Source organism: Pseudochaenichthys georgianus, chromosome 12, assembly GCF_902827115.2.
Source record: "Pseudochaenichthys georgianus chromosome 12, fPseGeo1.2, whole genome shotgun sequence".
NCBI lineage: Eukaryota > Metazoa > Chordata > Actinopteri > Perciformes > Channichthyidae > Pseudochaenichthys > Pseudochaenichthys georgianus.
In genome coordinates, this window is record NC_047514.1 from 15,630,520 (window position 1) to 15,657,727 (window position 27,208).

A 27,208-nucleotide genomic window follows, 5' to 3' on the forward strand; every position below is an offset into this window, starting at 1 on the left:
CCTCTTTTCTAGAAGTGAGAGAATCTCTCTCTCTAGAATATGGGCTGACTCTCCTCGGGCTTGTGAATACAGAATGCCCGAGAAGCGAGGGGGGGTGACAGCGAATTGGAGTCTGTAGCCCCGTGTTACTGTCTTGAGAAACCCAAGCAGATGTTGTGAGCATCTTCCACTGTATGCTCCTTAGAGCCAGCGAAGATGTCACGTCTCTTACCCTCTGAGTCTCTATTTGTTGTGTTATGGGGCCCTCTAGTGTCTGAACACGGTGGTGCCCCATTTCGACAATCCCCACCGATACTGCGCATGCGCGTGACGGTGGTGCCTTCACAACCCCAGCCGGCACTGCGCATGCGCGTGACGGTGGTGCCTTCACAGCCCCAGCCGGCACTGTGCATGCGCGTGACGGTGGTGCCTTCACAGACCTGTCTATTATCCGCCTTTCGAGAGAGGCCGTAGCTGCTCTCAGAAGGGGAACAGCTGACGGACTGTTTATTGTTTTTATTGTTTCTCTTTTCATATTTTTGAGCTGCGCCCTTGGCCTGAAGCCTGGATGCGTCAGCGGAAAATGGTTTATGTGAGAAACAACAACAATATTGTGACATGTGTTTTTGCAGACTTGAGGATGGTGTTGAGGCATTTCTCGAGGCAGCGGGAACACATCTAGAGCTGGGGAACCGTGGACTTCCAGCTCTGTCACAGAGGGGAGAAGGGGGGGCTGTCAGGCCGCCCGCTTCTTCTTCCTCGACTGCTGGCCGAAATTCTGGGTTGGCTGCGCCTGGGCTGCAGCCGGAACAGGAGATTTTCTAGGCCAACTCGCCCTCGTCTCCTGACTGGGCTGGGGACTCGGGGCGGGCTGCGACCTCTGCTGTTTCGGTACTTTGCACCGAGCAGGGTTCGAGGCAGCTTGGGCGAAGGACTGCCGCTGTGAAGGCAGCGGCTGGACCCTTCGAGGGAGACAGAGGTGGAGGGCCTCGTCCTCCTTCTTTTTCGACTCGCATATCCTCTTCATCGAGGCGAGAGCGGAGCCGAAAATCCCCTCGGGAACAATGGGCATGTCTAGCACATTCTCCTTTTCCCGGTCTGGGAGGTTGGTGAGGTTGAGCCATCTAGCTCTTTCCTGCACCACCATGATCCCCATTGCCTTGCCCGTGGCCTGGACGGTGCAACGTTGAACACGAAGACAAATGTCTGTGATCGCGGCCATTTCGTCCAGAACGGCCGGTCCAGGATTACTTGACAGATCCTCGCAGAGCTCCGCTTGGTATGCGGTTAGCAGCGAGGAATCGTTCAAAGCCCTGGCGGACAACGCTGCGGCTCGGTAGGACCGTTCAGTCATGGTCGACTGGAATCGGTCCGCCTTCGCTGGCAGCGTGGGGTTCCTGCTTGGTGACGGGACCAGCCTTGGTAGGAGGTGGGCTGCCACCAGCGGTTCCATAGGCGGTATGCGGAGCAGGCCTAGCCTCTCCATACTGTCACAGTCTAGGGAGGAGGCACCCTGGATTGGGGCCTTGTTGCTAAAGGGCCGGTCTCTCCACCAGACCGACACCTCATCCAACATCTCCGGGAAGACCGGAAGGAGTTGCCTCTTTGTCCTCGTTGCTTGGGGGAAATGTTTCCCCTCGTAACGAGACCTGGAGGTCTCCTTGGCCATTTCGGGCCACGGGATGTCTAGTCTGGACGCGGCACGCTGACACACGGCCTGCAGGTCCATGCTCAGACAGGGCGAAGCTGGTGTGCTATCGCCCGGGAGAGCAGCCATCGCTCCCGGCTTTGCAGCCTGAGCCGATGACATGAATATATTGTCTTCTTGCTCATCCAAATCAGACAGGAGGAACTCAGAGGCACCCTCTTCGTCCTCCATATAATCCAATTCCAGGACATCCTCCACGGGCGAAACCATGGTGAGATCCAGCCGGGAGCCCCAGCTTGGTAAAGCGTGGGGCTCCGTTCCCGCATCTCTTGCCGCCACCGGGTCCCAGCCTGACACGGCGCGGGACTCCGGTTCTGCAGCTGCCGCTGTTGATGAGCCCCAGACCGACACAGTGCGGGGCTCAATCTCTGCGGCGGACGCCCCCGCGTCTTGATTGCCAGCCGGCAAATCAACGGACACGAGGGGGTCCTGTCCCGACAAGCTAGCTTGACGTGCTAACCGTCGGTGGAGGCTCTTTACGGTGAAGCGGGCACAATGCCCGCACGAGCCGGGGTTGTCAATAGCCTCCTGGGCGTGTTCCAGCCCGAGGCAGGACGAGCAGACCTGGTGTGAGTCTGTGCCTGATATTTTCAACCCGCAGCCGCAGAGCCGAGCCTCCGAGTCCCTGACTCCTCTGGTGTGAGGGAGAGAGGCGTCCATCTTGTTCGCCGCGTGGCGTGAAGAGGACCCGCCCGTAACAGGTATCCGGAGAAAAAAAGAACGGTGTAGATCTTTTTTTCTCAAAGAATAGTAACTATTTTTTAATCTTTTCCTCCTCTGTGAGAGAAAAAGAAAAAACGTCCTCGCTACCGTGGTGTCGGTAGTGAGGGAAAGCAAGCTATCAACAGGTGTGTTGTTAGCTTAAACAAATCACAACCTTACCTTAATTTCCGAGGAAATAAACGGCGAGGTCGATTATAATACTAACTGGTGTGTTAGCATTAACAGTCTTCTTGCAAAGCAGAAGAGTAGCCGGCGAGCGCCCGTCGACCGAAAGTTAGCTTTGGGTTCAGTCTGTGGACTGTTAAGCTAGCCCGGCTACCATCGAGATGTGCTCTGAAGCGAGAAGAGGTGTTTGAATGACGCATGCGACGTAGCGCAAGCTACTTATAGGGGGTGGATTCCCTGACGCTGACGTCAAGATCACCAGCCAATCAGGATTGGCGTAATGAGATTGATGCTTCTGTTTGCTCCGCGATGAGGCGCATCCCATAGTGAGACATCGAACGGAGTGTTATGAATGAGAACAGTTTTTCCGGTCTCGACATTTTCATAATAAAACCGGATATATTCCCCTCACTATCAAATGATTACACAGTGATATCTGCATTACTCATCCACAAAAAACATCAGTTTATCCTTGTTAATTGCACAATATTGGAATTTAGACACTACAGTTTCAGAAGACACTACACTACCCAGAATCCCCAGCTATCGTTTGGGACTACAACACCCACCTTGCTTTACAAACCTCGTGATTAGTCATCAAGCCCTGTGATTGGATGATGATGGATGACTGATTGGCAGACTTTCCAAAACTGGAATTGGACGTGTCCAGCCCCCCCCCCCCCCAAGAACTACACATGCTGGCTATTGTGTGTTTTCGCAACATGTTCTATGGCACGTCTCTTGATAAGACGTTTTCGTATTTCCCACAATTAGAAGTTGCCAATATTAAACTGTGTACACCCAGGAGGTGTAGGGGATACGAAACACAGTTGTGTTATCAAATGTAAAACATATTTAATTAATAAATGGGTCAATATACCCACATGACACCTAAGGTCAGAAGAGCTTTGTTTAACAGCTGGTCTTATGTCTGTGACCCCTCCTGTTGCTCATTGATAAGCCTGAAACATGCACTTGTCAAGGTTCAGAGGCACATTTTTCAAATATGGCTCATCTTAAGATAAGATATACTTTATTGATCCCAAGTTGGGAAATGTTTTTGTTACAGCAGCATACTACTTTGTTCTACTCCACTACAATTCAGAGGTTAACCTAATATTTTTACTCCACTACATTTATTTGAGTTACTTTGCAGATTCTGATTAATGATGTGAAATATAAACAACCCTTAAATCAGACTTTAGTTACACCTGAGTCAAATTCAGGGAAGGTGATTGTCAAGTGCCAAAATAAACTATGCAATATATTGGACGTTAAGTACTTTGTCAGACGTCATATTTATCTATGGATAACCCCAACGTTTTTTTCTTATTCAAAAGAAGACCTTAACTTAAAGTATTCTTTAATGTTTAAATAAAGCTCTATTAGTTTGTCTGTTTTGCACATCCTCCTGTTAATATCTGTGGAGGTCCTGCACTAAACTGTTTTATTGTAGAGATCACTACAGTATCTTCTTGATATTTTCTATTCTATATTTCTATCATGCCTTCTACTTTCCCCTAATTTTGTATGTAGGCTACTCTTAATATTTAAATGTTTTCATCAAATACAAAGGTATTCAACAACAAAATTCAATAACGTGCTTTAACCACTAGGTGGTGCGGGTTAAAAAACCAGTGGTGTAGTTAATAAAACATAATAATATCAAACATAATATGACTATTAACTTTATTTTGAAATTAAAACAGAACGGCAAAGGAAAATACAGTTTCAGTCTCTCGATTTGAAGCGTATGCATTGTACCATGAACCTGTCATAGACCTGTAACAGTCAACTGCATGAGGAGTTGGAAAGGTAGTAAATAATATCTTTAAAAACTACAAGTCCCTTTCTATCAGCTGTGCACTGTTATGGTGTAAATATAACCTATCTACCAATTGGATCAAATATAAAAGTCAGCCGAATTAGTGTTGATACTGCAAGGAGACGTATTGTGTGAAAAGAAATGGAAGATGTTGTTTAATTGCTAATATATTTATGATCCACGTCACGTATTCAGTTTTGGCGGCATTTCTTACAGTTTGTCAAAAGGTCTTCTGATCAGGGCTCTATAAATACATATCTACCGCAGATATGTAATATTTAATGCAGCTAAACCGTGTATTACAATGCCGTTATGTGATGACTTCCAAAGAGAAAAGCAAGAACACTCGGAATAAAGTATTATTTTATTTAAAAAAAATGTTTTTCCGATTTCATATCGCATAAGCACCATCTTCCAACATGCATTGCGGCTAATTAGTTTTAGCCTATCAAAACCTCTGAAAAAAGAAAGGTGTCTCTCAGAATCGAAAGAGAAAAACCTATAGGAAAAACACAAAAGCATTGTACACAATTTAAACCAATAAATATCGTATAATTAGCAAGGATACACTGATGTTTTTTAGTTGATGAGTACTCCAGATCAGGGGCGGGACTAGGGGGGCCAGTGCCCCCCTAACACTGACCCCCCTGTGGCCCCCCTAACAATGAAACGTTTTTTTTTTGTTTGTTTTTTAAATGTATATTTTCTGGTACTCGGTTTGCCAAAAACCGCAGGATTTTGTTGCTGTAATGTGAGATTGTGCAGACACCCTTATGTAAAGTAGAGATGTAACTGTTCATTGCCTTTATTTTTATATAAATATGGTGTTAGTGCAAACATTGCACGATAACTTAAGCTGAAGCTAACAGTAATAACTATAAGATCTATCTGAAATAAATAAGTGTACTGAAACAAATACCAATAACTGTATTGCATTGTTTTCTTATGCGCAATTACTTCATACTGTCTAGTTCTCTTTTTCGTCCTGCATTTATTGTGCCCCCCTCAGAAAATAACTGGCCCCCCAGTGGCACCCCCAGTCAAATTGGTCTAGAACCGCCACTGCTGCAGATATCACTGTTAAATCATTTGATCATTGGTTTTATTTTGAAAACGTGGAGACCGGAAATACTGTTTTCAACCCGTTTACATGGAGGCTGCCGCATACCTCAAATCATCTTCGTAATATCTATCAAACTATAGATCCTACATATCGACTGGACGTGGATTCTAAAAGTACAATATACACTTCTCGCTAGAAATCTAATCAAAAAGCGTTTTAATGGCCAAACTATCCTACAATTTAGGATTTTACAGAGAGGGTTATTTGTCAATAAACGACCATCTGTAACGTTAGCATTCAACGGGAACACTAGAGGGCGAAAACTTTAATACGTAATTATAGGACGTATTAAGCGCTTGAACAAACGACATATTTGGTCGTAATAAGGGCCCGAACAATCGGCCCATTTGGTCGTATGAGTTGGAGGACTTGTTGTTTCATCAGCGTCTTTTATACCTTCCATCAGAAGACAAAATACATAATAGATGTATGAACAAAGGGATACGAGTCACACAATTAGAAGAGAGACAGCTAAGGATTATAACATGTTGACTATAAAAAGTGCAATCCATGACGACGATAGGCATAGATGCAAAATGTTGTATGTCAGAGGACAAATGAGGTGTGTCTGTGTGTGTGCATGAGTTATGTCGTAGTATTCTTCTCACATGTTGTGTCACAACACACTGGGGACAACAACACTGAGCAAGACTCCCACTGAGTCACCAGACCTCTCGTTAACAACACCAGTGTCTTCTGTGTCTGTTCATGTGCTGCATGCTTGTGTGTGTTTGTGAGAGTGTGAGAGGGACTGGAGTGAGTGAGCATAACTGGGATAATGTGAATGAGATTAATAGTGAATGGGTATGAGAAAGACTGAATGAGAATGTGTGTGTGAATGACAGGATAAGGGGGGAACAGAGAGAGAGGTTTACATGGGTCTTTTGTTGTTTAATGTTGTGTTATAAGGGACAACCATCTAAAACTATTGCAGTCCAATACAATAGAGTGCGGCCAGAATAAGGAATAACTCAATGTGCTTTTTGAATGCAATTTTTTTGTTAGATGGACTAGTGTTTTGTTTAATGAATTTGAGTAGTCTCATTTAGTATAATAAGAGACTGTGGTTAACATTCTAACAATCTTAAGATATTTTTAGCGCTGTGTTCCTGGATCCTAATGAGTTTTCAAATGTTTGTGTCTTAATAAAGAAGGTTGCTAACAAGTGGATAAATGGGACAACAAAATATCATCAGGCCAAACATGAGTCCACCTTTTGTTTGGTGGCAGTGAAGTAAGTTATGTGACTGTGGTAAAGCCCAGAATAAAATATTCCAAAGGTCTCTTGCTAAACTATAACAATTAAAATATTTTAATACACAAACAACTGTATTTATTAACTGACATTTGCATACATGTTTGATGTTTAGCTGGAAAATACAACTCTAAGAAAAAAAGTATATAATAGGTTATAATAATTTACAATAATAATCTGCAAATACCAAGTACTAAAATGCTCATAAATACAGATTTAATTTAGATGTTGATAATAAAAAAATTAAAACTGTATAGGCATTAAGCAACAATAATAATAATATAATAATAATCCTTATATTTATTATAGCGCTTTATCAAAGACTCTCAAAGCGCTTTACAAATACACATTACACATACAGATCATACATGTAATGGTCATCTACTGTGGACAATACCCACAGGAGCAAATTCGGGTGAAGTGTCTTGCCCAAGGACACAACGGCCTGACGCAGTGGGGCGGGAGCGGGTTTCGAACTGGAGTTCCCCAACACCCCCTTGATCTGATGATCAAACGCACAGACCACTGCGCCACCCGTTCCAGTCCCAATAAGGCAATAGGCTCAACAAACTAACAGGCACAAAAGGGATTATATCAAACATCTGACTTTCCTCTGTTCCCATATCGATTTCACATATCAGCCTAATTCCAAAGTGTTTCCTCTTTGGTTCTCATCCACTTACGTTCCTCACCCTTTGCTTCTGGCAGCTGATAAATCAAATTATGATTGGTTCTTTCAGAGGAATTTTTCTAAACTTTCCAAAATAGTTTCCAGGGGACTTATTTGTGGAAAACATCAGCCAGACTGCTTTCTTGAAATAATGCCAGGGCAAAAATACTTTCAAGCAGAATTTGGACAAGCAGCCTGAAGTTCCTAAGCACAGCTACAGTATGATCCTTACTTTAACAGCCCTCTGAATATTTCATTAGTTGGAATTGAACTTCTCTTCACCCAATCTGTCTTTGCCGCTGTGACAGAAGTTAGTACCAGATAGGTAATTTGATCCTCCATTTGCCTGTAGTTATTATTTTAGCAAACTGCTAACACCTGTGTTGCAGACACTACTATTGACCATTGGCATGTAGGCTACTGTAGCATCCTTGGCTTGGAAATACAGCAGCAGTAACCTGGTCCAGATTATTCTACAAGAATTAAAGTCCAACTGAAATCACATGCAGTCATCCTTTAATGCAGTAAAATAATGTCAACATGTTTTTCAATTTATTCTCAACTGTTTTTTTTATGAAAAAGGAAGAAAAACAGAAGAGAAATATCCCTTTTCCTCTCAGCCACAGAGGTGGTGTTCCCATGTTTGATTGAGAGCAGCTGGCAGCCTGAGCCTGCAAATTGACGTTAGCAATTCACTTTGTCACGCATTCTAGAAAATAAGGTGCACGTCAAAAAACGATCACCAAAAAACAGATATTTGTTTTGTAGAAAAAAAAACTAGCATAATTAGCTTATCTTAGACCAATGTCTCCACTGATATTCAAAGTTATCTCTACCCCCATATTGGGAAGTGGACCAAACATGTCAATGTCTTTGATGTACAACATAACAAATCTTTACTATAACAAGACCAATGGCCTGCTCACCTATCACACAGCTCAACATCATGTTGCTGCAGTAATTTAATGGAGGCTAACCTCCCATCAGGGTCTGTCAATAAAAGTGAGTTATGCAAGTTCTGGCTGAGCTCCCACACTGGATTGGGGCCAGAAGATGTGGAGATGAGATAGCGTCAATCAACAGCAGCGAAACCACTTCAGGAGTGAGGTCATTTCCCAGCGGTCTACTTAGCGACTTTCCTGCTGCTTTTGAATTTAGGATACAATATCCAACATCTGATACTGAAGTTATGAATAGGAGAACAACAAATCATCTGCACCTTTTTTCTGGCTCAAGGTGGGTTATTATGATCATAGAAGTGCAGTGCAATCAAATACATGAGGACTAGTTGTTTGGCATTTTAAGTGATCTAACTTCTGTACATACCTGGCTCATCACTACCTCACTCGTAACGCAAATGAACGTTCAAATTATCGGACACATGGTAGATGTCTGAGTGATATTGTATAATTTTGTTGTGTAGTACATATTTTGTATATCGACTGGCCAAGAATAACGTGGCCTCTAGTCGAAACTGTGCACATTGAAAGCTTTCCAATAGCTTAGAGGCCATTTCACATAAGTTAGTATTGAAAGATCAAAATTGGAAGGCTTTACACTTCCGGGTTAACCCACAATCCTGGGAAAGAACAGTCAGGAGAAGTCATGATGTAATCTTTTTTGATTGATAAAACATCAAAGACTCTTTATGATATAATATATATTATATATGGTATGGTTTAATATATTGAAATAAAGTAAGTAAATATTGTAAACAAATTCAAAACTCAGATTTTTTTTAATTGAAAACACATTTTTCTCAACATTTTCGGTCATCTGACACTGAAAAGCAACATTGTATCATTACACTGGACACTGGAAGTATGACACACCTTATTTTATTGGACGTTAGTGTTTATTTTCCAATTTTTTATAAGAATATTGGTGTGCAAATTCAGCATTTTCTTTTCGAATGGTCTCATTTTGTATGTCATGTGGCTGAAAATGATTGCAACATTGGATTACTACACTGGACAATTGGACACACCTTTTTTTTCAAGCCTGAGCGAAGGAGCACTGGAGACACAATGTGTTGTCTTCAAATGTCATAAGAATTGCACATATTTAATTCAGAGAAATCCATTTCTTTTATCAAAAGTTTTTGAATTTGTGTATTTCTAAAATCCTCCATACAGTCTTTCATGGTATGTTCTTTTTTCCCGGAGAGGAAATTAAGAGGCTCTTTAGTCAGACACACTGACACCGCCAGTGAGACACATAGACTGCAATATAAATCCAGCCAGACTTACAGATGGATATGCCAGGAGTATGACTAAAGTCCCTCGCCAGATTCACAGAAACAGGCCAGGCCAGAGAAGCAGATGCTGCTGCACAGAAGCTACAATACACTTACAATGTACTCCTCTGCCAGCAGATAGCTGGAAAGAGCCACTGCACCTCCCTGAAATAAGTGTTACTACCATAAGGACGACCACACTTGTGTATGCTCAGCTGAATGTGTTCAACAACATCACCAACATGTTAGGTAGTGTAATGAATCTTCCCAGGGAAACAAAAACAAATACAAACATCATTCACATCAGGAAACATCATTTGACAGAAAACAAAGACTATTGATGAAGACTGAAAACGCCCACAGACTTGGATATAGTGTCAGTAATCTATCTAACAGCAATGTAAGGTTGGACACAGCAAGAAAGGAAGAATCTGTTTAGCGATGTTCCATGAGGTGAAATACTGCAGGCTTCACTAGTATTTTCATTTGTGGTTTTTGTTATCCTTACCTTGTGTCAGAGGTCATTATCATATAAATGTCAAAGCTTGATAATGGCAATTTCCACTGGATGCATGGAAGCAAGAAAATGAAGACTGAGAGTGATCGGCACAGCGAAAGGCGGAGAGGATCCCATGCAGGAGTTGGGATTTTAGCCTAAGCTTTGTGTGTCTCCAGTTGGGGAACAAACACTGACTCAGTGTCCAAGAACATCTCTTTGTGTGATGGGTGAGGTATATTATGAGCATGCCACTAACCTTCTTGGTCTTGACTGTGGATTGGCAGCAGTCTCCTCCATCATAGTTACAGAAGGCTCTGTTGTTGACCGCATCACAGTAGTTGTCTCCCATGAATGGCTATACCAGAGGGATCAGAAAGAGTGGGAATTTAGTGAAAAACACTAACCAATCTAAGTGCCACCTTTAAACTGGTTCATAATGGTGAAAAGGTGAATAACCAAATACGGCCTTTGTTCTTGTGTTCTTGAGCATTTCAGGGCCTTTTAGAGGTCTCTGGATAAATTTGCTGATGAATCTCACGCACTAAATTTCCCTCATCTTTCAATGTGACTTTTTAAGCCCTTAGTGGGCCAGAACCGTAAATCAAACTGAGTAATAATACCATAAACTGTTCACTTCACAAAACACTCCAATAAGGGGATTTATTGGGCTGGACCCACCCTCTCCACTTGGGTTACCAATCAGGAGGTTGTCCTCAGCAACTGGCTTCAGAAATAACAAATGTGAATAGCTACTGGCAGTGTGGTAAAACACTAATACATTCTTAATTAATCCCAACAGGCAGTTAGCCTTGTTGAAAGCAAAGCATTAAACTGATCAAGCCCTACCTGGAAAATGACCTATAAACACAATAGTAAATTACATGACTAGCCAATATATTAGTCCATTAAATAGCCAAATTCCACTTGCCAAGCACAGCGAATACAGTTAACTTAAACTAACTTTGGAGGGGTACTAAAATGAAGATTTATTTGTATAAAAGCAAACTTTTGTAACCTCTTGTTGTCACTTTTTCCTTGTCCATGAGGTTGCTATTTCAACAACAAAAATCTGAACAGACAAGCATGTCAATGTTTTTTTTCATAAGCATTAATAAATATGTATATTTATCATAAAAGCAGACAAAACTGTTATTTGGGCCACTATAAGCATCTAAACTGAAAATACGGCAACATATCATATCAGAAAAAATCTAATCACTCGTTAAGGTTTGAGATCAAGGCTGATGGAAGAAATAGTCTTATGTCTAATATGATAGATGAGACTATTACTCCACACAAACAAAGACAGAAACAACAATCTAATTCAGTTTGAGCCCTTACCTCACATCCTTTGATGCAGTGGAGCAATTCTGGTGTGGATACCATTTGAGTCCCATGGTACAGACTATATTCTGAAAGATAAGATAGAAGTTGGGGGTTTATTTGGGCCGCACTGTGCATATCATGTGTCCCGGCATGTGCAATGCATTAACTGTAGGTACATGAAAATACATACATGTGCACTGTTGTTGTGTTGTTTTCATATAGTGTATTTGTTAGGCATAGGGGCAGTTATGAACAACAAATGAGTTTACTCTTTGTGTACAGCACAAGTATGACCTCAGACTTGGATAGTAAGTGTGCATGATCAGAACTGTCATCCACCACAATGGACTGACTGACCTTAGATGGTTCATTTTCAGAACCCCTGTGTCCCAATATCTGCCAAAATTGACGAGCTTTTCTTTTGTTGCTGCAAACTAAGGTATTTTCATTTCAGTGCAGTCAGCAAATCAATGCAAAAAATAAAAGATGGGGGGTTGATGATGGAGAGAAAGAACAACATAGCATCTGAGGGCAACTGGAGTGTAGTCGTTTTACTACTGCGACATAGTACTGCATAGGAAGATCTTTGGTGTGCATGCACGTTTTCTCTGTATGGAGGGCGTTGATGGCTAGTCCCTATACGATGGAAGATTAAGCACATTATTTGTTTTATAGGTGAAACTTTTTGCAACGACTGTACTTTTATTCTTTTTTCTTCCCATGCAGTGGTATGATGTCATCCAGAAACCCCTTTTCTTCCCCTCTCTCTCACTCTTTTTTCCTCCCTCAGCAAGGCCGTAAATCATGATAATCCATGATCGTGGCCTGGCCTCACCCCTAACTACGTATAGGATCCTCACCCTCTGAAGCCTCCTCGGGCGCTGATACCACATAAAATTAGATCCCTATCTCAGCTCCCTATCACAGACGAGGTCATGTCATGTAGAACATGACTAATTCTGCAGCAAGCCCGACAGAGTAATTTTGCTGATAAAGGGGGAGGAGGGTGCTGGGGGTTGTTAGAGATAGAGGGATAGGAAAGAAAGAAGATGAGGAAGTGGAGGTAGGGAAACAAGGGAGAATTCTAAGTGGGTCACACTAAGAACCAAAATACAACTAGTTTAAGGGCAATTAATCAACATCACTTATTAAGGTGGGCATTATGCTCACCTCCAACTCAGCAAAGTAGAACTAGAAAGTGCACTTGGGGACATTAATCCTCTTTTAGACACTGTATAAAGAATCTCAACATAGAGGGGAGTTTAGAAGTATGTTATGATGTCTACTCCAACTTATTACTACAACTGTAAGCACATGTCATGATTGATTTTTTTTTCACCATAGCAACCTCTTGTTATTGTCTCTTAATACCCTTTCATGACAGCCCTGTGCATTCCTTGTATCTTATATCTTCTAAATGTAATGTATTACAAATGAAGGCACATTTCTCTCTGCTAATCATTTCACTGAATATTGGAAGAAAGCTGTGTGTGTGTGTGTGTGTTGGTGTGCACACGGACCGGTTAAGCACACAATATCATCAACAATTCTTCCTCTTCTGACCTCTTAACACTGGTGGATGTCTCACCCCACCACCCACACTACTTTGACTTATCATGTGCTATTCACTGCCCCCAACAGCCTAGCTTCAGGTCTCAAATTACCACTGAGCACAAATCATATCAATTACACAAATCCATGAAAAACAGATCATTTAATGTCCACGTGGCCCAAGCCACCCCTCTCTCCCGACACATCAACCACACAAAGGCTGCTGACTCGGTGGACTGAAACAAAAAAAAAAGAGTTGTAGGGGAAAAAATGCAGTGCAAAATACAACGTGTTCCTTTACTTCTCTCTTTTCCTTCTCTGGTTGCAAATCTTGATGCTAAGATCTTTCTCTGACTCAACAGCTAAAAGGGTATTAAGTTGACGAAAACACTTAAAATAAATTGCACATCATTAACATTAATCAAGTTAAAAGGGGAGCGTGAAATTAGAAGAATAGGTGTGTATACTCCTAAATGACACCATAGGGGATGGGGTGGCTCTCAATGGCACTCCCACAGGGACAAGGTGTACTGTTCTGTGTTTAATGACCTTTGCCCAAAATAACCCCTAACTCCTGTATTTTGCTACATGTCAGTTTAAGCAAATAGTCATAATCAGTAACAGTCTGTAGCTGTAAGGTATATCTAAATCAAGGTAATTAACCAGTGAGCGCCGTAGGTTCATTTCTGAAAATTGGAATTATTTAAGATGACAGGGACTGGAAACGGTTTTGCAAATTCTTCACAGTGGTGGTGTTAGTAGAGTCAGTTCTGTATTGTGAAAACTTTAATATACTTACAGTACAATACCTAAAAAAGCTGCAAAGCATCTTTGGGAATTAAGGAGGTAGTTGAAATTTCACATTGAGTGCGACAGCCTGTTTCCACATAAAAGATTACAAATATATCACAAATGTTTGCAGGGTTGCCATGCTGGCATTTTGTATTGTGGTTAATAGACCCAGGATGTAGACACTATACATGAAATTCCTTACATGAGAGTTGTGGATCGCAGAACTTTGTGAAGTGCGTCTGTCAGAGCTGTGAAGTGGACACAAACTATCGTACAAACTTACCTTGACTTTGTGCGGGTTCCTCCAGTGCTCTTTAAGTACACTCTCCACCGTCATGTTGCTAGGGAGGATCACCACATCGGCGCTACTCTCTCTGCACGTCAGCTCACACTCTTCACCTGTGTGTGTGTGAGCAAGAGTTAGGCAGACACTCAAAAAACAATACAAGTATTAACAAAACACCACAAGATCAAAGGTATGCCAAATAATACGTTTCCAATGTTTATGATATTGTATGATATTCAAAGTGCTTGGTCACATTAGAATGGTTTAAAATGTTGTTGACTATCATTTGTAAATTAATTAAACAACAATGAAAGATGACATCAGCAGTACAAAAGACTGAATTCTTATGATACAACAGTACATGTGTGCATACTGACCTATGCCGTGTCCTCGCTTGCAGGAGTACTGTAGGCTGTGATGGAGGTTTTGAGGTAAAGTACACTGGCCTTTGCTGTGTGGGCATAGGCGGAATGACCCTGTCCAGTTTCCATCCTTCCTACAGCGGATCACGTTGAACGCAGCACCCTGAAAACAACACATATATTGACAGGCAAACAATTATACACTCACAATGACACGCAAACACAAGCAGCCCAAGGACATTGAGATGGCATCCCGTTGCAAAGGGGGAAATGTAATCCAATTTTTATCATGCATCCAACTCACAACGCCTTAGAGGCAGAACAGATTAAAAGGTGTATACATTTCAAAATGTCTGTGGCATCAAGACTATTCTGCAAATCAATAGCAATCTAATTAGCATGGAGTCAAATTGAGTAGGGTTAAGGGAGAGAGGGAGAAATCAGGCAGGCAGAGACGAGCGTTTAGTAATTGAGGGCAGTCTAAGAAGTATCAGATAAAAGACGGCGAGGACAGTGAGTGCATTTGAGAAGAACATATCTTCTCAATAATTCTGCATCTTATTATCAGCTACCATGACTGTATTATGCATTTTTAGTATTAGAAATTGTATTACGATTATATATTTCTAAACCATTATGCCACTAATAATAATCCACTGTAAGGATGCAATAACGGGAGGAAAAAGAGAGAATGTCTACTTTGTATACACACGACAAAAAGAAGACATACAAATAGGTAAAGCAAGAATAGAACGAGAGGAAAGAGATGGACAGACCTGCTTGCATGGAGCGTGCAGCAGCCTCACCGTATGGGCAGAGCCTCCTGTGGCGGCGATAGCAGCATTACCGGCTGGATCAGAGCAGTTGAGTTTGCAAACGCTGTCAAAGCGGAAACCATCAGTACAGTGATAGGAGCCGTGGAAGATGGGAGGTGGGGGATCACAAGTCACCGGCTCGCATGCCCCCTCTAGCCAGCTGCCATCCTCTGTGCACTGCCTCTTAAATGCACGCCTGTAAAGAAGTGATTAACATTTAAAATTGTGGGTTTGGTGTTATTGAGGTTTTTATATATAGGTTCAGAAAATGTCTTAAAGGTCCCCATACTGTTTTTCATCAATATATTACAGGTCTCAGATATGCAGAGAACATGTCTCTGAAGTGTTTGGCTCGAAATACAAACAGAACATTGTAGCATCCCATAATCCCATCTGTTTCAGCCCTGTTCCAAAAGTGCTGATTCTGTGTCTGTTACTTTAGATGAAAATAAGGAGCCACTCCCAACACCCCTCTGAGAGATATTTGGTTGAAAAGAACACAATAGGCGCTTTCAAACCAAATTTTTCCCAGGAATAGTTCCCGGAACTTAATTTCCCGGAACTTAATTCCCCGGAACGGAACTCTTTAATTCCTGAACTATCTAGTAGATCGCGTTCACACCGGAATAAGTCCCTGAGGGAGGATTACGCAAATGAAGCCGCTGACGTCACTTCTTCTTCTTCTGCTTTGGGTTTACTGGCAGGCTGCAAACAACTTCACGGCGTATACTGCCACCCGAAGTCCCGGGTAAATCGCCAGAAGCACCGACTAGAATAGTAACTATTTTTTAATCTTTTCCTCCTCTGTGAGAGAAAAGAAAAAACGTCCTCGCTACCGTGGTGTCGGTAGTGAGGGAAAGCAAGCTATCAACAGGTGTGTTGTTAGCTTAAACAAATCACAACCTTACCTTAATTTCCGAGGAAATAAACGGCGAGGTCGATTATAATACTAACTGGTGTGTTAGCATTAACGTCTTCTTGCAAAGCAGAAGAGTAGCCGGCGAGCGCCCGTCGACCGAAAGTTAGCTTTGGGTTCAGTCTGTGGACTGTTAAGCTAGCCCGGCTACCATCGAGATGTGCTCTGAAGCGAGAAGAGGTGTTTGAATGACGCATGCGACGTAGCGCAAGCTACTTATAGGGGGTGGATTCCCTGACGCTGACGTCAAGATCACCAGCCAATCAGGATTGGCGTAATGAGATTGATGCTTCTGTTTGCTCCGCGATGAGGCGCATCCCATAGTGAGACATCGACGGAGTGTTATGAATGAGAACAGTTTTTCCGGTCTCGACATTTTCATAATAAAAACCGGATATATTCCCCTCACTATCAAATGATTACACAGTGATATCTGCATTACTCATCCACAAAAAACATCAGTTTATCCTTGTTAATTGCACAATATTGAATTTAGACACTACAGTTTTCAGAAGACACTACACTACCCAGAATCCCCAGCTATCGTTTGGGACTACAACACCCACCTTGCTTTACAAACCTCGTGATTAGTCATCAAGCCCTGTGATTGGATGATGATGGATGACTGATTGGCAGACTTTCCAAAACTGGAATTGGACGTGTCCAGCCCCCCCCCCCCCAAGAACTACACATGCTGGCTATTGTGTGTTTTCGCAACATGTTCTATGGCACGTCTCTTGATAAGACGTTTTCGATTTCCACAATTAGAAGTTGCCAATATTAAACTGTGTACACCCATGGAGGTGTAGGGGATACGAAACACAGTTGTGTTATCAAATGTAAAACATATTTAATTAATAAATGGTCAATATACCCACATGCCACCTAAGGTCAGAAGAGCTTGTTTAACAGCTGGTCTTATGTCTGTGACCCCTCCTGTTTGCTCATTGATAAGCCTGAAACATGCACTTGGTCAAGGTTCAGAGGCACATTTTTCAAATATGGCTCATCTTAAGATAAGATAGACTTTATTGATCCCAAGTTGGGAAATGTTTTTGTTACAGCAGCATACTACTTTGTTCTACTCCACTACAATTCAGAGGTTACCTAATATTTTTACTCCACTACATTTATTTGAGTTACTTTGCAGATTCTGATTAATGATGTGAAATATAAACAACCCTTAAATCAGACTTTAGTTACACCTGAGTCAAATTCAGGGAAGGTGATTGTCAAGTGCCAAAATAAACTATGCAATATATTGGACGTTAAGTACTTTGTCAGACGTCATATTTATCTATGGATAACCCCAACGTTTTTTTCTTATTCAAAGAAGACCTTAACTTAAAGTATTCTTTAATGTTTAAATAAAGCTCTATTAGTTTGTCTGTTTTGCACATCCTCCTGTTAATATCTGTGGAGGTCCTGCACTAAACTGTTTTATTGTAGAGATCACTACAGTATCTTCTTGATATTTTCTATTCTATATTTCTATCATGCCTTCTACTTTCCCCTAATTTTGTATGTAGGCTACTCTTATATTTAAATGTTTTCATCAAATACAAAGGTATTCAACAACAAAATTCAATAACGTGCTTTAACCACTAGGTGGTGCGGGTTAAAAAAACCAGTGGTGTAGTTAATAAAACATAATAATATCAAACATAATATGACTATTAACTTTATTTTGAAATTAAAAACAGAACGGCAAAGGAAAATACAGTTTTCAGTCTCTCGATTTGAAGCGTATGCATTGTACCATGAACCTGTCATAGACCTGTAACAGTCAACTGCATGAGGAGTTGGAAAGGTAGTAAATAATATCTTTAAAAACTACAAGTCCCTTTCTATCAGCTGTGCACTGTTATGGTGTAAATATAACCTATCTACCAATTGGATCAAATATAAAAGTCAGCCGAATTAGTGTTGATACTGCAAGGAGACGTATTGTGTGAAAAGAAATGGAAGATGTTGTTTAATTGCTAATATATTTATGATCCACGTCACGTATTCAGTTTTGGCGGCATTTCTTACAGTTTGTCAAAAGGTCTTCTGATCAGGGCTCTATAAATACATATCTACCGCAGATATGTAATATTTAATGCAGCTAAACCGTGTATTACAATGCCGTTATGTGATGACTTCCAAAGAGAAAAGCAAGAACACTCGGAATAAAGTATTATTTTATTTAAAAAAAATGTTTTTCCGATTTCATATCGCATAAGCACCATCTTCCAACATGCATTGCGGCTAATTAGTTTTAGCCTATCAAAACCTCTGAAAAAAGAAAGGTGTCTCTCAGAATCGAAAGAGAAAAACCTATAGGAAAAACACAAAAGCATTGTACACAATTTAAACCAATAAATATCGTATAATTAGCAAGGATACACTGATGTTTTTTAGTTGATGAGTACTCCAGATCAGGGGCGGGACTAGGGGGGCCAGTGCCCCCCTAACACTGACCCCCCTGTGGCCCCCCTAACAATGAAACGTTTTTTTTTTGTTTGTTTTTTAAATGTATATTTTCTGGTACTCGGTTTGCCAAAAACCGCAGGATTTTGTTGCTGTAATGTGAGATTGTGCAGACACCCTTATGTAAAGTAGAGATGTAACTGTTCATTGCCTTTATTTTTATATAAATATGGTGTTAGTGCAAACATTGCACGATAACTTAAGCTGAAGCTAACAGTAATAACTATAAGATCTATCTGAAATAAATAAGTGTACTGAAACAAATACCAATAACTGTATTGCATTGTTTTCTTATGCGCAATTACTTCATACTGTCTAGTTCTCTTTTTCGTCCTGCATTTATTGTGCCCCCCTCAGAAAATAACTGGCCCCCCAGTGGCACCCCCAGTCAAATTGGTCTAGAACCGCCACTGCTGCAGATATCACTGTTAAATCATTTGATCATTGGTTTTATTTTGAAAACGTGGAGACCGGAAATACTGTTTTCAACCCGTTTACATGGAGGCTGCCGCATACCTCAAATCATCTTCGTAATATCTATCAAACTATAGATCCTACATATCGACTGGACGTGGATTCTAAAAGTACAATATACACTTCTCGCTAGAAATCTAATCAAAAAGCGTTTTAATGGCCAAACTATCCTACAATTTAGGATTTTACAGAGAGGGTTATTTGTCAATAAACGACCATCTGTAACGTTAGCATTCAACGGGAACACTAGAGGGCGAAAACTTTAATACGTAATTATAGGACGTATTAAGCGCTTGAACAAACGACATATTGGTCGTAATAAGGGCCCGAACAATCGGCCCATTTGGTCGTATGAGTTGGAGGACTTGTTGTTTCATCAGCGTCTTTTATACCTTCCATCAGAAGACAAAATACATAATAGATGTATGAACAAAGGGATACGAGTCACACAATTAGAAGAGAGACAGCTAAGGATTATAACATGTTGACTATAAAAAGTGCAATCCATGACGACGATAGGCATAGATGCAAAATGTTGTATGTCAGAGGACAAATGAGGTGTGTCTGTGTGTGTGCATGAGTTATGTCGTAGTATTCTTCTCACATGTTGTGTCACAACACACTGGGGACAACAACACTGAGCAAGACTCCCACTGAGTCACCAGACCTCTCGTTAACAACACCAGTGTCTTCTGTGTCTGTTCATGTGCTGCATGCTTGTGTGTATTTGTGAGAGTGTGAGAGGGACTGGAGTGAGTGAGCATAACTGGGATAATGTGAATGAGATTAATAGTGAATGGGTATGAGAAAGACTGAATGAGAATGTGTGTGTGAATGACAGGATAAGGGGGGAACAGAGAGAGAGGTTTACATGGGTCTTTTGTTGTTTAATGTTGTGTTATAAGGGACAACCATCTAAAACTATTGCAGTCCAATACAATAGAGTGCGGCCAGAATAAGGAATAACTCAATGTGCTTTTTGAATGCAATTTTTTGTTAGATGGACTAGTGTTTTGTTTAATGAATTTGAGTAGTCTCATTTAGTATAATAAGAGACTGTGGTTAACATTCTAACAATCTTAAGATATTTTTAGCGCTGTGTTCCTGGATCCTAATGAGTTTTCAAATGTTTGTGTCTTAATAAAGAAGGTTGCTAACAAGTGGATAAATGGGACAACAAAATATCATCAGGCCAAACATGAGTCCACCTTTTGTTTGGTGGCAGTGAAGTAAGTTATGTGACTGTGGTAAAGCCCAGAATAAAATATTCCAAAGGTCTCTTGCTAAACTATAACAATTAAAATATTTTAATACACAAACAACTGTATTTATTAACTGACATTTGCATACATGTTTGATGTTTAGCTGGAAAATACAACTCTAAGAAAAAAAGTATATAATAGGGTTATAATAATTTACAATAATAATCTGCAAATACCAAGTACTAAAATGCTCATAAATACAGATTTAATTTAGATGTTGATAATAAAAAAATTAAACTGTATAGGCATTAAGCAACAATAATAATAATATAATAATAATCCTTATATTTATTATAGCGCTTTATCAAAGACTCTCAAAGCGCTTTACAAATACACATTACACATACAGATCATACATGTAATGGTCATCTACTGTGGACAATACCCACAGGAGCAAATCGGGTGAAGTGTCTTGCCCAAGGACACAACGGCCTGACGCAGTGGGGCGGGAGCAGGTTTCGAACTGGAGTTCCCCAACACCCCCTTGATCTGATGATCAAACGCACAGACCACTGCGCCACCCGTTCCAGTCCCAATAAGGCAATAGGCTCAACAAACTAACAGGCACAAAAGGGATTATATCAAACATCTGACTTTCCTCTGTTCCCATATCGATTTCACATATCAGCCTAATTCCAAAGTGTTTCCCTCTTTGGTTCTCATCCACTTACGTTCCTCACCCTTTGCTTCTGGCAGCTGATAAATCAAATTATGATTGGTTCTTTCAGAGGAATTTTTCTAAACTTTCCAAAATAGTTTCCAGGGGACTTATTTGTGGAAAAACATCAGCCAGACTGCTTTCTTGAAATAATGCCAGGGCAAAAATACTTTCAAGCAGAATTGGACAAGCAGCCTGAAGTTCCTAAGCACAGCTACAGTATGATCCTTACTTTAACAGCCACTCTGAATATTTCATTAGTTGGAATTGAACTTCTCTTCACCCAATCTGTCTTTGCCGCTGTGACAGAAGTTAGTACCAGATAGGTAATTTGATCCTCCATTTGCCTGTAGTTATTATTTTAGCAAACTTGCTAACACCTGTGTTGCAGACACTACTATTGACCATTGGCATGTAGGCTACTGTAGCATCCTTGGCTTGGAAATACAGCAGCAGTAACCTGGTCCAGATTATTCTACAAGAATTAAAGTCCAACTGAAATCACATGCAGTCATCCTTTAATGCAGTAAAATAATGTCAACATGTTTTTCAATTTATTCTCAACTGTTTTTTTTATGAAAAAGGAAGAAAAACAGAAGAGAAATATCCCTTTTCCTCTCAGCCACAGAGGTGGTGTTCCCATGTTTGATTGAGAGCAGCTGGCAGCCTGAGCCTGCAAATTGACGTTAGCAATTCACTTTTGTCACGCATTCTAGAAAATAAGGTGCACGTCAAAAAACGATCACCAAAAAACAGATATTTGTTTTGTAGAAAAAAAAAACTAGCATAATAGCTTATCTTAGACCAATGTCTCCACTGATATTCAAAGTTATCTCTACCCCCATATTGGGAAGTGGACCAAACATGTCAATGTCTTTGATGTACAACATAACAAATCTTTACTATAACAAGACCAATGGCCTGCTCACCTATCACACAGCTCAACATCATGTTGCTGCAGTAATTTAATGGAGGCTAACCTCCCATCAGGGTCTGTCAATAAAAGTGAGTTATGCAAGTTCTGGCTGAGCTCCCACACTGGATTGGGGCCAGAAGATGTGGAGATGAGATAGCGTCAATCAACAGCAGCGAAACCACTTCAGGAGTGAGGTCATTTTCCCAGCGGTCTACTTAGCGACTTTCCTGCTGCTTTTGAATTTAGGATACAATATCCAACATCTGATACTGAAGTTATGAATAGGAGAACAACAAATCATCTGCACCTTTTTTCTGGCTCAAGGTGGGTTATTATGATCATAGAAGTGCAGTGCAATCAAATACATGAGGACTAGTTGTTTGGCATTTTAAGTGATCTAACTTCTGTACATACCTGGCTCATCACTACCTCACTCGTAACGCAAATGAACGTTCAAATTATCGGACACATGGTAGATGTCTGAGTGATATTGTATAATTTTGTTGTGTAGTACATATTTTGTATATCGACTGGCCAAGAATAACGTGGCCTCTAGTCGAAACTGTGCACATTGAAAGCTTTCCAATAGCTTAGAGGCCATTTCACATAAGTTAGTATTGAAAGATCAAAATTGGAAGGCTTTACACTTCCGGGTTAACCCACAATCCTGGGAAAGAACAGTCAGGAGAAGTCATGATGTAATCTTTTTTGATTGATAAAACATCAAAGACTCTTTATGATATAATATATATTATATATGGTATGGTTTAATATATTGAAATAAAGTAAGTAAATATTGTAAACAAATTCAAAACTCAGATTTTTTTTAATTGAAAACACATTTTTCTCAACATTTTCGGTCATCTGACACTGAAAAGCAACATTGTATCATTACACTGGACACTGGAAGTATGACACACCTTATTTTATTGGACGTTAGTGTTTATTTTCCAATTTTTTATAAGAATATTGGTGTGCAAATTCAGCATTTTCTTTTCGAATGGTCTCATTTTGTATGTCATGTGGCTGAAAATGATTGCAACATTGGATTACTACACTGGACAATTGGACACACCTTTTTTTTCAAGCCTGAGCGAAGGAGCACTGGAGACACAATGTGTTGTCTTCAAATGTCATAAGAATTGCACATATTTAATTCAGAGAAATCCATTTCTTTTATCAAAAGTTTTTGAATTTGTGTATTTCTAAAATCCTCCATACAGTCTTTCATGGTATGTTCTTTTTTCCCGGAGAGGAAATTAGAGGCTCTTTAGTCAGACACACTGACACCGCCAGTGAGACACATAGACTGCAATATAAATCCAGCCAGACTTACAGATGGATATGCCAGGAGTATGACTAAAGTCCCTCGCCAGATTCACAGAAACAGGCCAGGCCAGAGAAGCAGATGCTGCTGCACAGAAGCTACAATACACTTACAATGTACTCCTCTGCCAGCAGATAGCTGGAAAGAGCCACTGCACCTCCCTGAAATAAGTGTTACTACCATAAGGACGACCACACTTGTGTATGCTCAGCTGAATGTGTTCAACAACATCACCAACATGTTAGGTAGTGTAATGAATCTTCCCAGGGAAACAAAAACAAATACAAACATCATTCACATCAGGAAACATCATTTGACAGAAAACAAAGACTATTGATGAAGACTGAAAACGCCCACAGACTTGGATATAGTGTCAGTAATCTATCTAACAGCAATGTAAGGTTGGACACAGCAAGAAAGGAAGAATCTGTTTAGCGATGTTCCATGAGGTGAAATACTGCAGGCTTCACTAGTATTTTCATTTGTGGTTTTTGTTATCCTTACCTTGTGTCAGAGGTCATTATCATATAAATGTCAAAGCTTGATAATGGCAATTTCCACTGGATGCATGGAAGCAAGAAAATGAAGACTGAGAGTGATCGGCACAGCGAAAGGCGGAGAGGATCCCATGCAGGAGTTGGGATTTTAGCCTAAGCTTTGTGTGTCTCCAGTTGGGGAACAAACACTGACTCAGTGTCCAAGAACATCTCTTTGTGTGATGGGTGAGGTATATTATGAGCATGCCACTAACCTTCTTGGTCTTGACTGTGGATTGGCAGCAGTCTCCTCCATCATAGTTACAGAAGGCTCTGTTGTTGACCGCATCACAGTAGTTGTCTCCCATGAATGGCTATACCAGAGGGATCAGAAAGAGTGGGAATTTAGTGAAAAACACTAACCAATCTAAGTGCCACCTTTAAACTGGTTCATAATGGTGAAAAGGTGAATAACCAAATACGGCCTTTGTTCTTGTGTTCTTGAGCATTTCAGGGCCTTTTAGAGGTCTCTGGATAAATTTGCTGATGAATCTCACGCACTAAATTTCCCTCATCTTTCAATGTGACTTTTTAAGCCCTTAGTGGGCCAGAACCGTAAATCAAACTGAGTAATAATACCATAAACTGTTCACTTCACAAAACACTCCAATAAGGGGATTTATTGGGCTGGACCCACCCTCTCCACTTGGGTTACCAATCAGGAGGTTGTCCTCAGCAACTGGCTTCAGAAATAACAAATGTGAATAGCTACTGGCAGTGTGGTAAAACACTAATACATTCTTAATTAATCCCAACAGCAGTTAGCCTGTTGAAAGCAAAGCATTAACTGATCAAGCCCTACCTGGAAAATGACCTATAAACACAATAGTAAATTACATGACTAGCCAATATATTAGTCCATTAAATAGCCAAATTCCACTTGCCAAGCACAGCGAATACAGTTAACTTAAACTAACTTTGGAGGGGTACTAAAATGAAGATTTATTTGTATAAAAGCAAACTTTTGTAACCTCTTGTTGTCACTTTTTCCTTGTCCATGAGGTTGCTATTTCAACAACAAAAATCTGAACAGACAAGCATGTCAATGTTTTTTTTCATAAGCATTAATAAATATGTATATTTATCATAAAAGCAGACAAAACTGTTATTTGGGCCACTATAAGCATCTAAACTGAAATACGGCAACATATCATATCAGAAAAAATCTAATCACTCGTTAAGGTTTGAGATCAAGGCTGATGGAAGAAATAGTCTTTATGTCTAATATGATAGATGAGACTATTACTCCACACAAACAAAGACAGAAACAACAATCTAATTCAGTTTGAGCCCTTACCTCACATCCTTTGATGCAGTGGAGCAATTCTGGGTGTGGATACCATTTGAGTCCCATGGTACAGACTATATTCTGAAAGATAAGATAGAAGTTGGGGGTTTATTTGGGCCGCACTGTGCATATCATGTGTCCCGGCATGTGCAAATGCATTAACTGTAGGTACATGAAAATACATACATGTGCACTGTTGTTGTGTTGTTTTCATATAGTGTATTTGTTAGGCATAGGGGCAGTTATGAACAACAAATGAGTTTACTCTTTTGTGTACAGCACAAGTATGACCTCAGACTTGGATAGTAGTGTGCATGATCAGAACTGTCATCCACCACAATGGACTGACTGACCTTAGATGGTTCATTTTCAGAACCCCTGTGTCCCAATATCTGCCAAAATTGACGAGCTTTTCTTTTGTTGCTGCAAACTAAGGTATTTTTCATTTCAGTGCAGTCAGCAAATCAATGCAAAAAATAAAAGATGGGGGGTTGATGATGGAGAGAAAGAACAACATAGCATCTGAGGGCAACTGGAGTGTAGTCGTTTTACTACTGCGACATAGTACTGCATAGGAAGATCTTTGGTGTGCATGCACGTTTTCTCTGTATGGAGGGCGTTGATGGCTAGTCCCTATACGATGGAAGATTAAGCACATTATTTTGTTTTATAGGTGAAACTTTTTGCAACTACTGTACTTTTATTCTTTTTTCTCCCATGCAGTGTATGATGTCATCCAGAAACCCCTTTTCTTCCCCTCTCTCTCACTCTTTTTTTCCTCCCTCAGCAAGGCCGTAAATCATGATAATCCATGATCGTGGCCTGGCCTCACCCCTAACTACGTATAGGATCCTCACCCTCTGAAGCCTCCTCGGGCGCTGATACCACATAAAATTAGATCCCTATCTCAGCTCCCTATCACAGACGAGGTCATGTCATGTAGAACATGACTAATTCTGCAGCAAGCCCGACAGAGTAATTTTGCTGATAAAGGGGGAGGAGGGTGCTGGGGGTTGTTAGAGATAGAGGGATAGGAAAGAAAGAAGATGAGGAAGTGGAGGTAGGGAAACAAGGGAGAATTCTAAGTGGGTCACACTAAGAACCAAAATACAACTAGTTTAAGGGCAATTAATCAACATCACTTATTAAGGTGGGCATTATGCTCACCTCCAACTCAGCAAAGTAGAACTAGAAAGTGCACTTGGGGACATTAATCCTCTTTTAGACACTGTATAAAGAATCTCAACATAGAGGGGAGTTTAGAAGTATGTTATGATGTCTACTCCAACTTATTACTACAACTGTAAGCACATGTCATGATTGATTTATTTTTTCACCATAGCAACCTCTTGTTATTGTCTCTTAATACCCTTTCATGACAGCCCTGTGCATTCCTTGTATCTTATATCTTCTAAATGTAATGTATTACAAATGAAGGCACATTTCTCTCTGCTAATCATTTCACTGAATATTGGAAGAAAGCTGTGTGTGTGTGTGTGTGTGTTGGTGTGCACACGGACCGGTTAAGCACACAATATCATCAACAATTCTTCCTCTTCTGACCTCTTAACACTGGTGGATGTCTCACCCCACCACCCACACTACTTTGACTTATCATGTGCTATTCACTGCCCCCAACAGCCTAGCTTCAGGTCTCAAATTACCACTGAGCACAAATCATATCAATTACACAAATCCATGAAAAACAGATCATTTAATGTCCACGTGGCCCAAGCCACCCCTCTCTCCCGACATCAACCACACAAAGGCTGCTGACTCGGTGTGACTGAAACAAAAACAAAAAAGAGTTGTAGGGGAAAAAATGCAGTGCAAAATACAACGTGTTCCTTTACTTCTCTCTTTTCCTTCTCTGGTTGCAAATCTTGATGCTAAGATCTTTCTCTGACTCAACAGCTAAAAGGGTATTAAGTTGACGAAAACACTTAAAATAAATTGCACATCATTAACATTAATCAAGTTAAAAGGGGAGCGTGAAATTAGAAGAATAGGTGTGTATACTCCTAAATGACACCATAGGGGATGG

General features: G+C 40.6%; 1 protein-coding gene across 1 annotated transcript in view; it reads right to left on the reverse strand.

Annotated features, from left to right (window-relative positions):
• pappaa (pregnancy-associated plasma protein A, pappalysin 1a) overlaps positions 1 to 27,208 on the reverse strand; it is a 132,798-nt gene that overhangs the window by 14,043 nt on the left and 91,547 nt on the right. Inside the window, exons 21-28 of the mRNA XM_071205085.1 lie at positions 25,174 to 25,245; positions 24,092 to 24,190; positions 23,845 to 23,900; positions 15,277 to 15,511; positions 14,516 to 14,663; positions 14,136 to 14,251; positions 11,525 to 11,595; positions 10,440 to 10,538 (exon numbers count right to left, since the gene is read on the reverse strand). Coding sequence (XP_071061186.1) covers positions 10,440 to 10,538; positions 11,525 to 11,595; positions 14,136 to 14,251; positions 14,516 to 14,663; positions 15,277 to 15,511; positions 23,845 to 23,900; positions 24,092 to 24,190; positions 25,174 to 25,245 — 896 coding nt within the window. The remainder of the gene's footprint in view (positions 1 to 10,439; positions 10,539 to 11,524; positions 11,596 to 14,135; positions 14,252 to 14,515; positions 14,664 to 15,276; positions 15,512 to 23,844; positions 23,901 to 24,091; positions 24,191 to 25,173; positions 25,246 to 27,208) is intronic.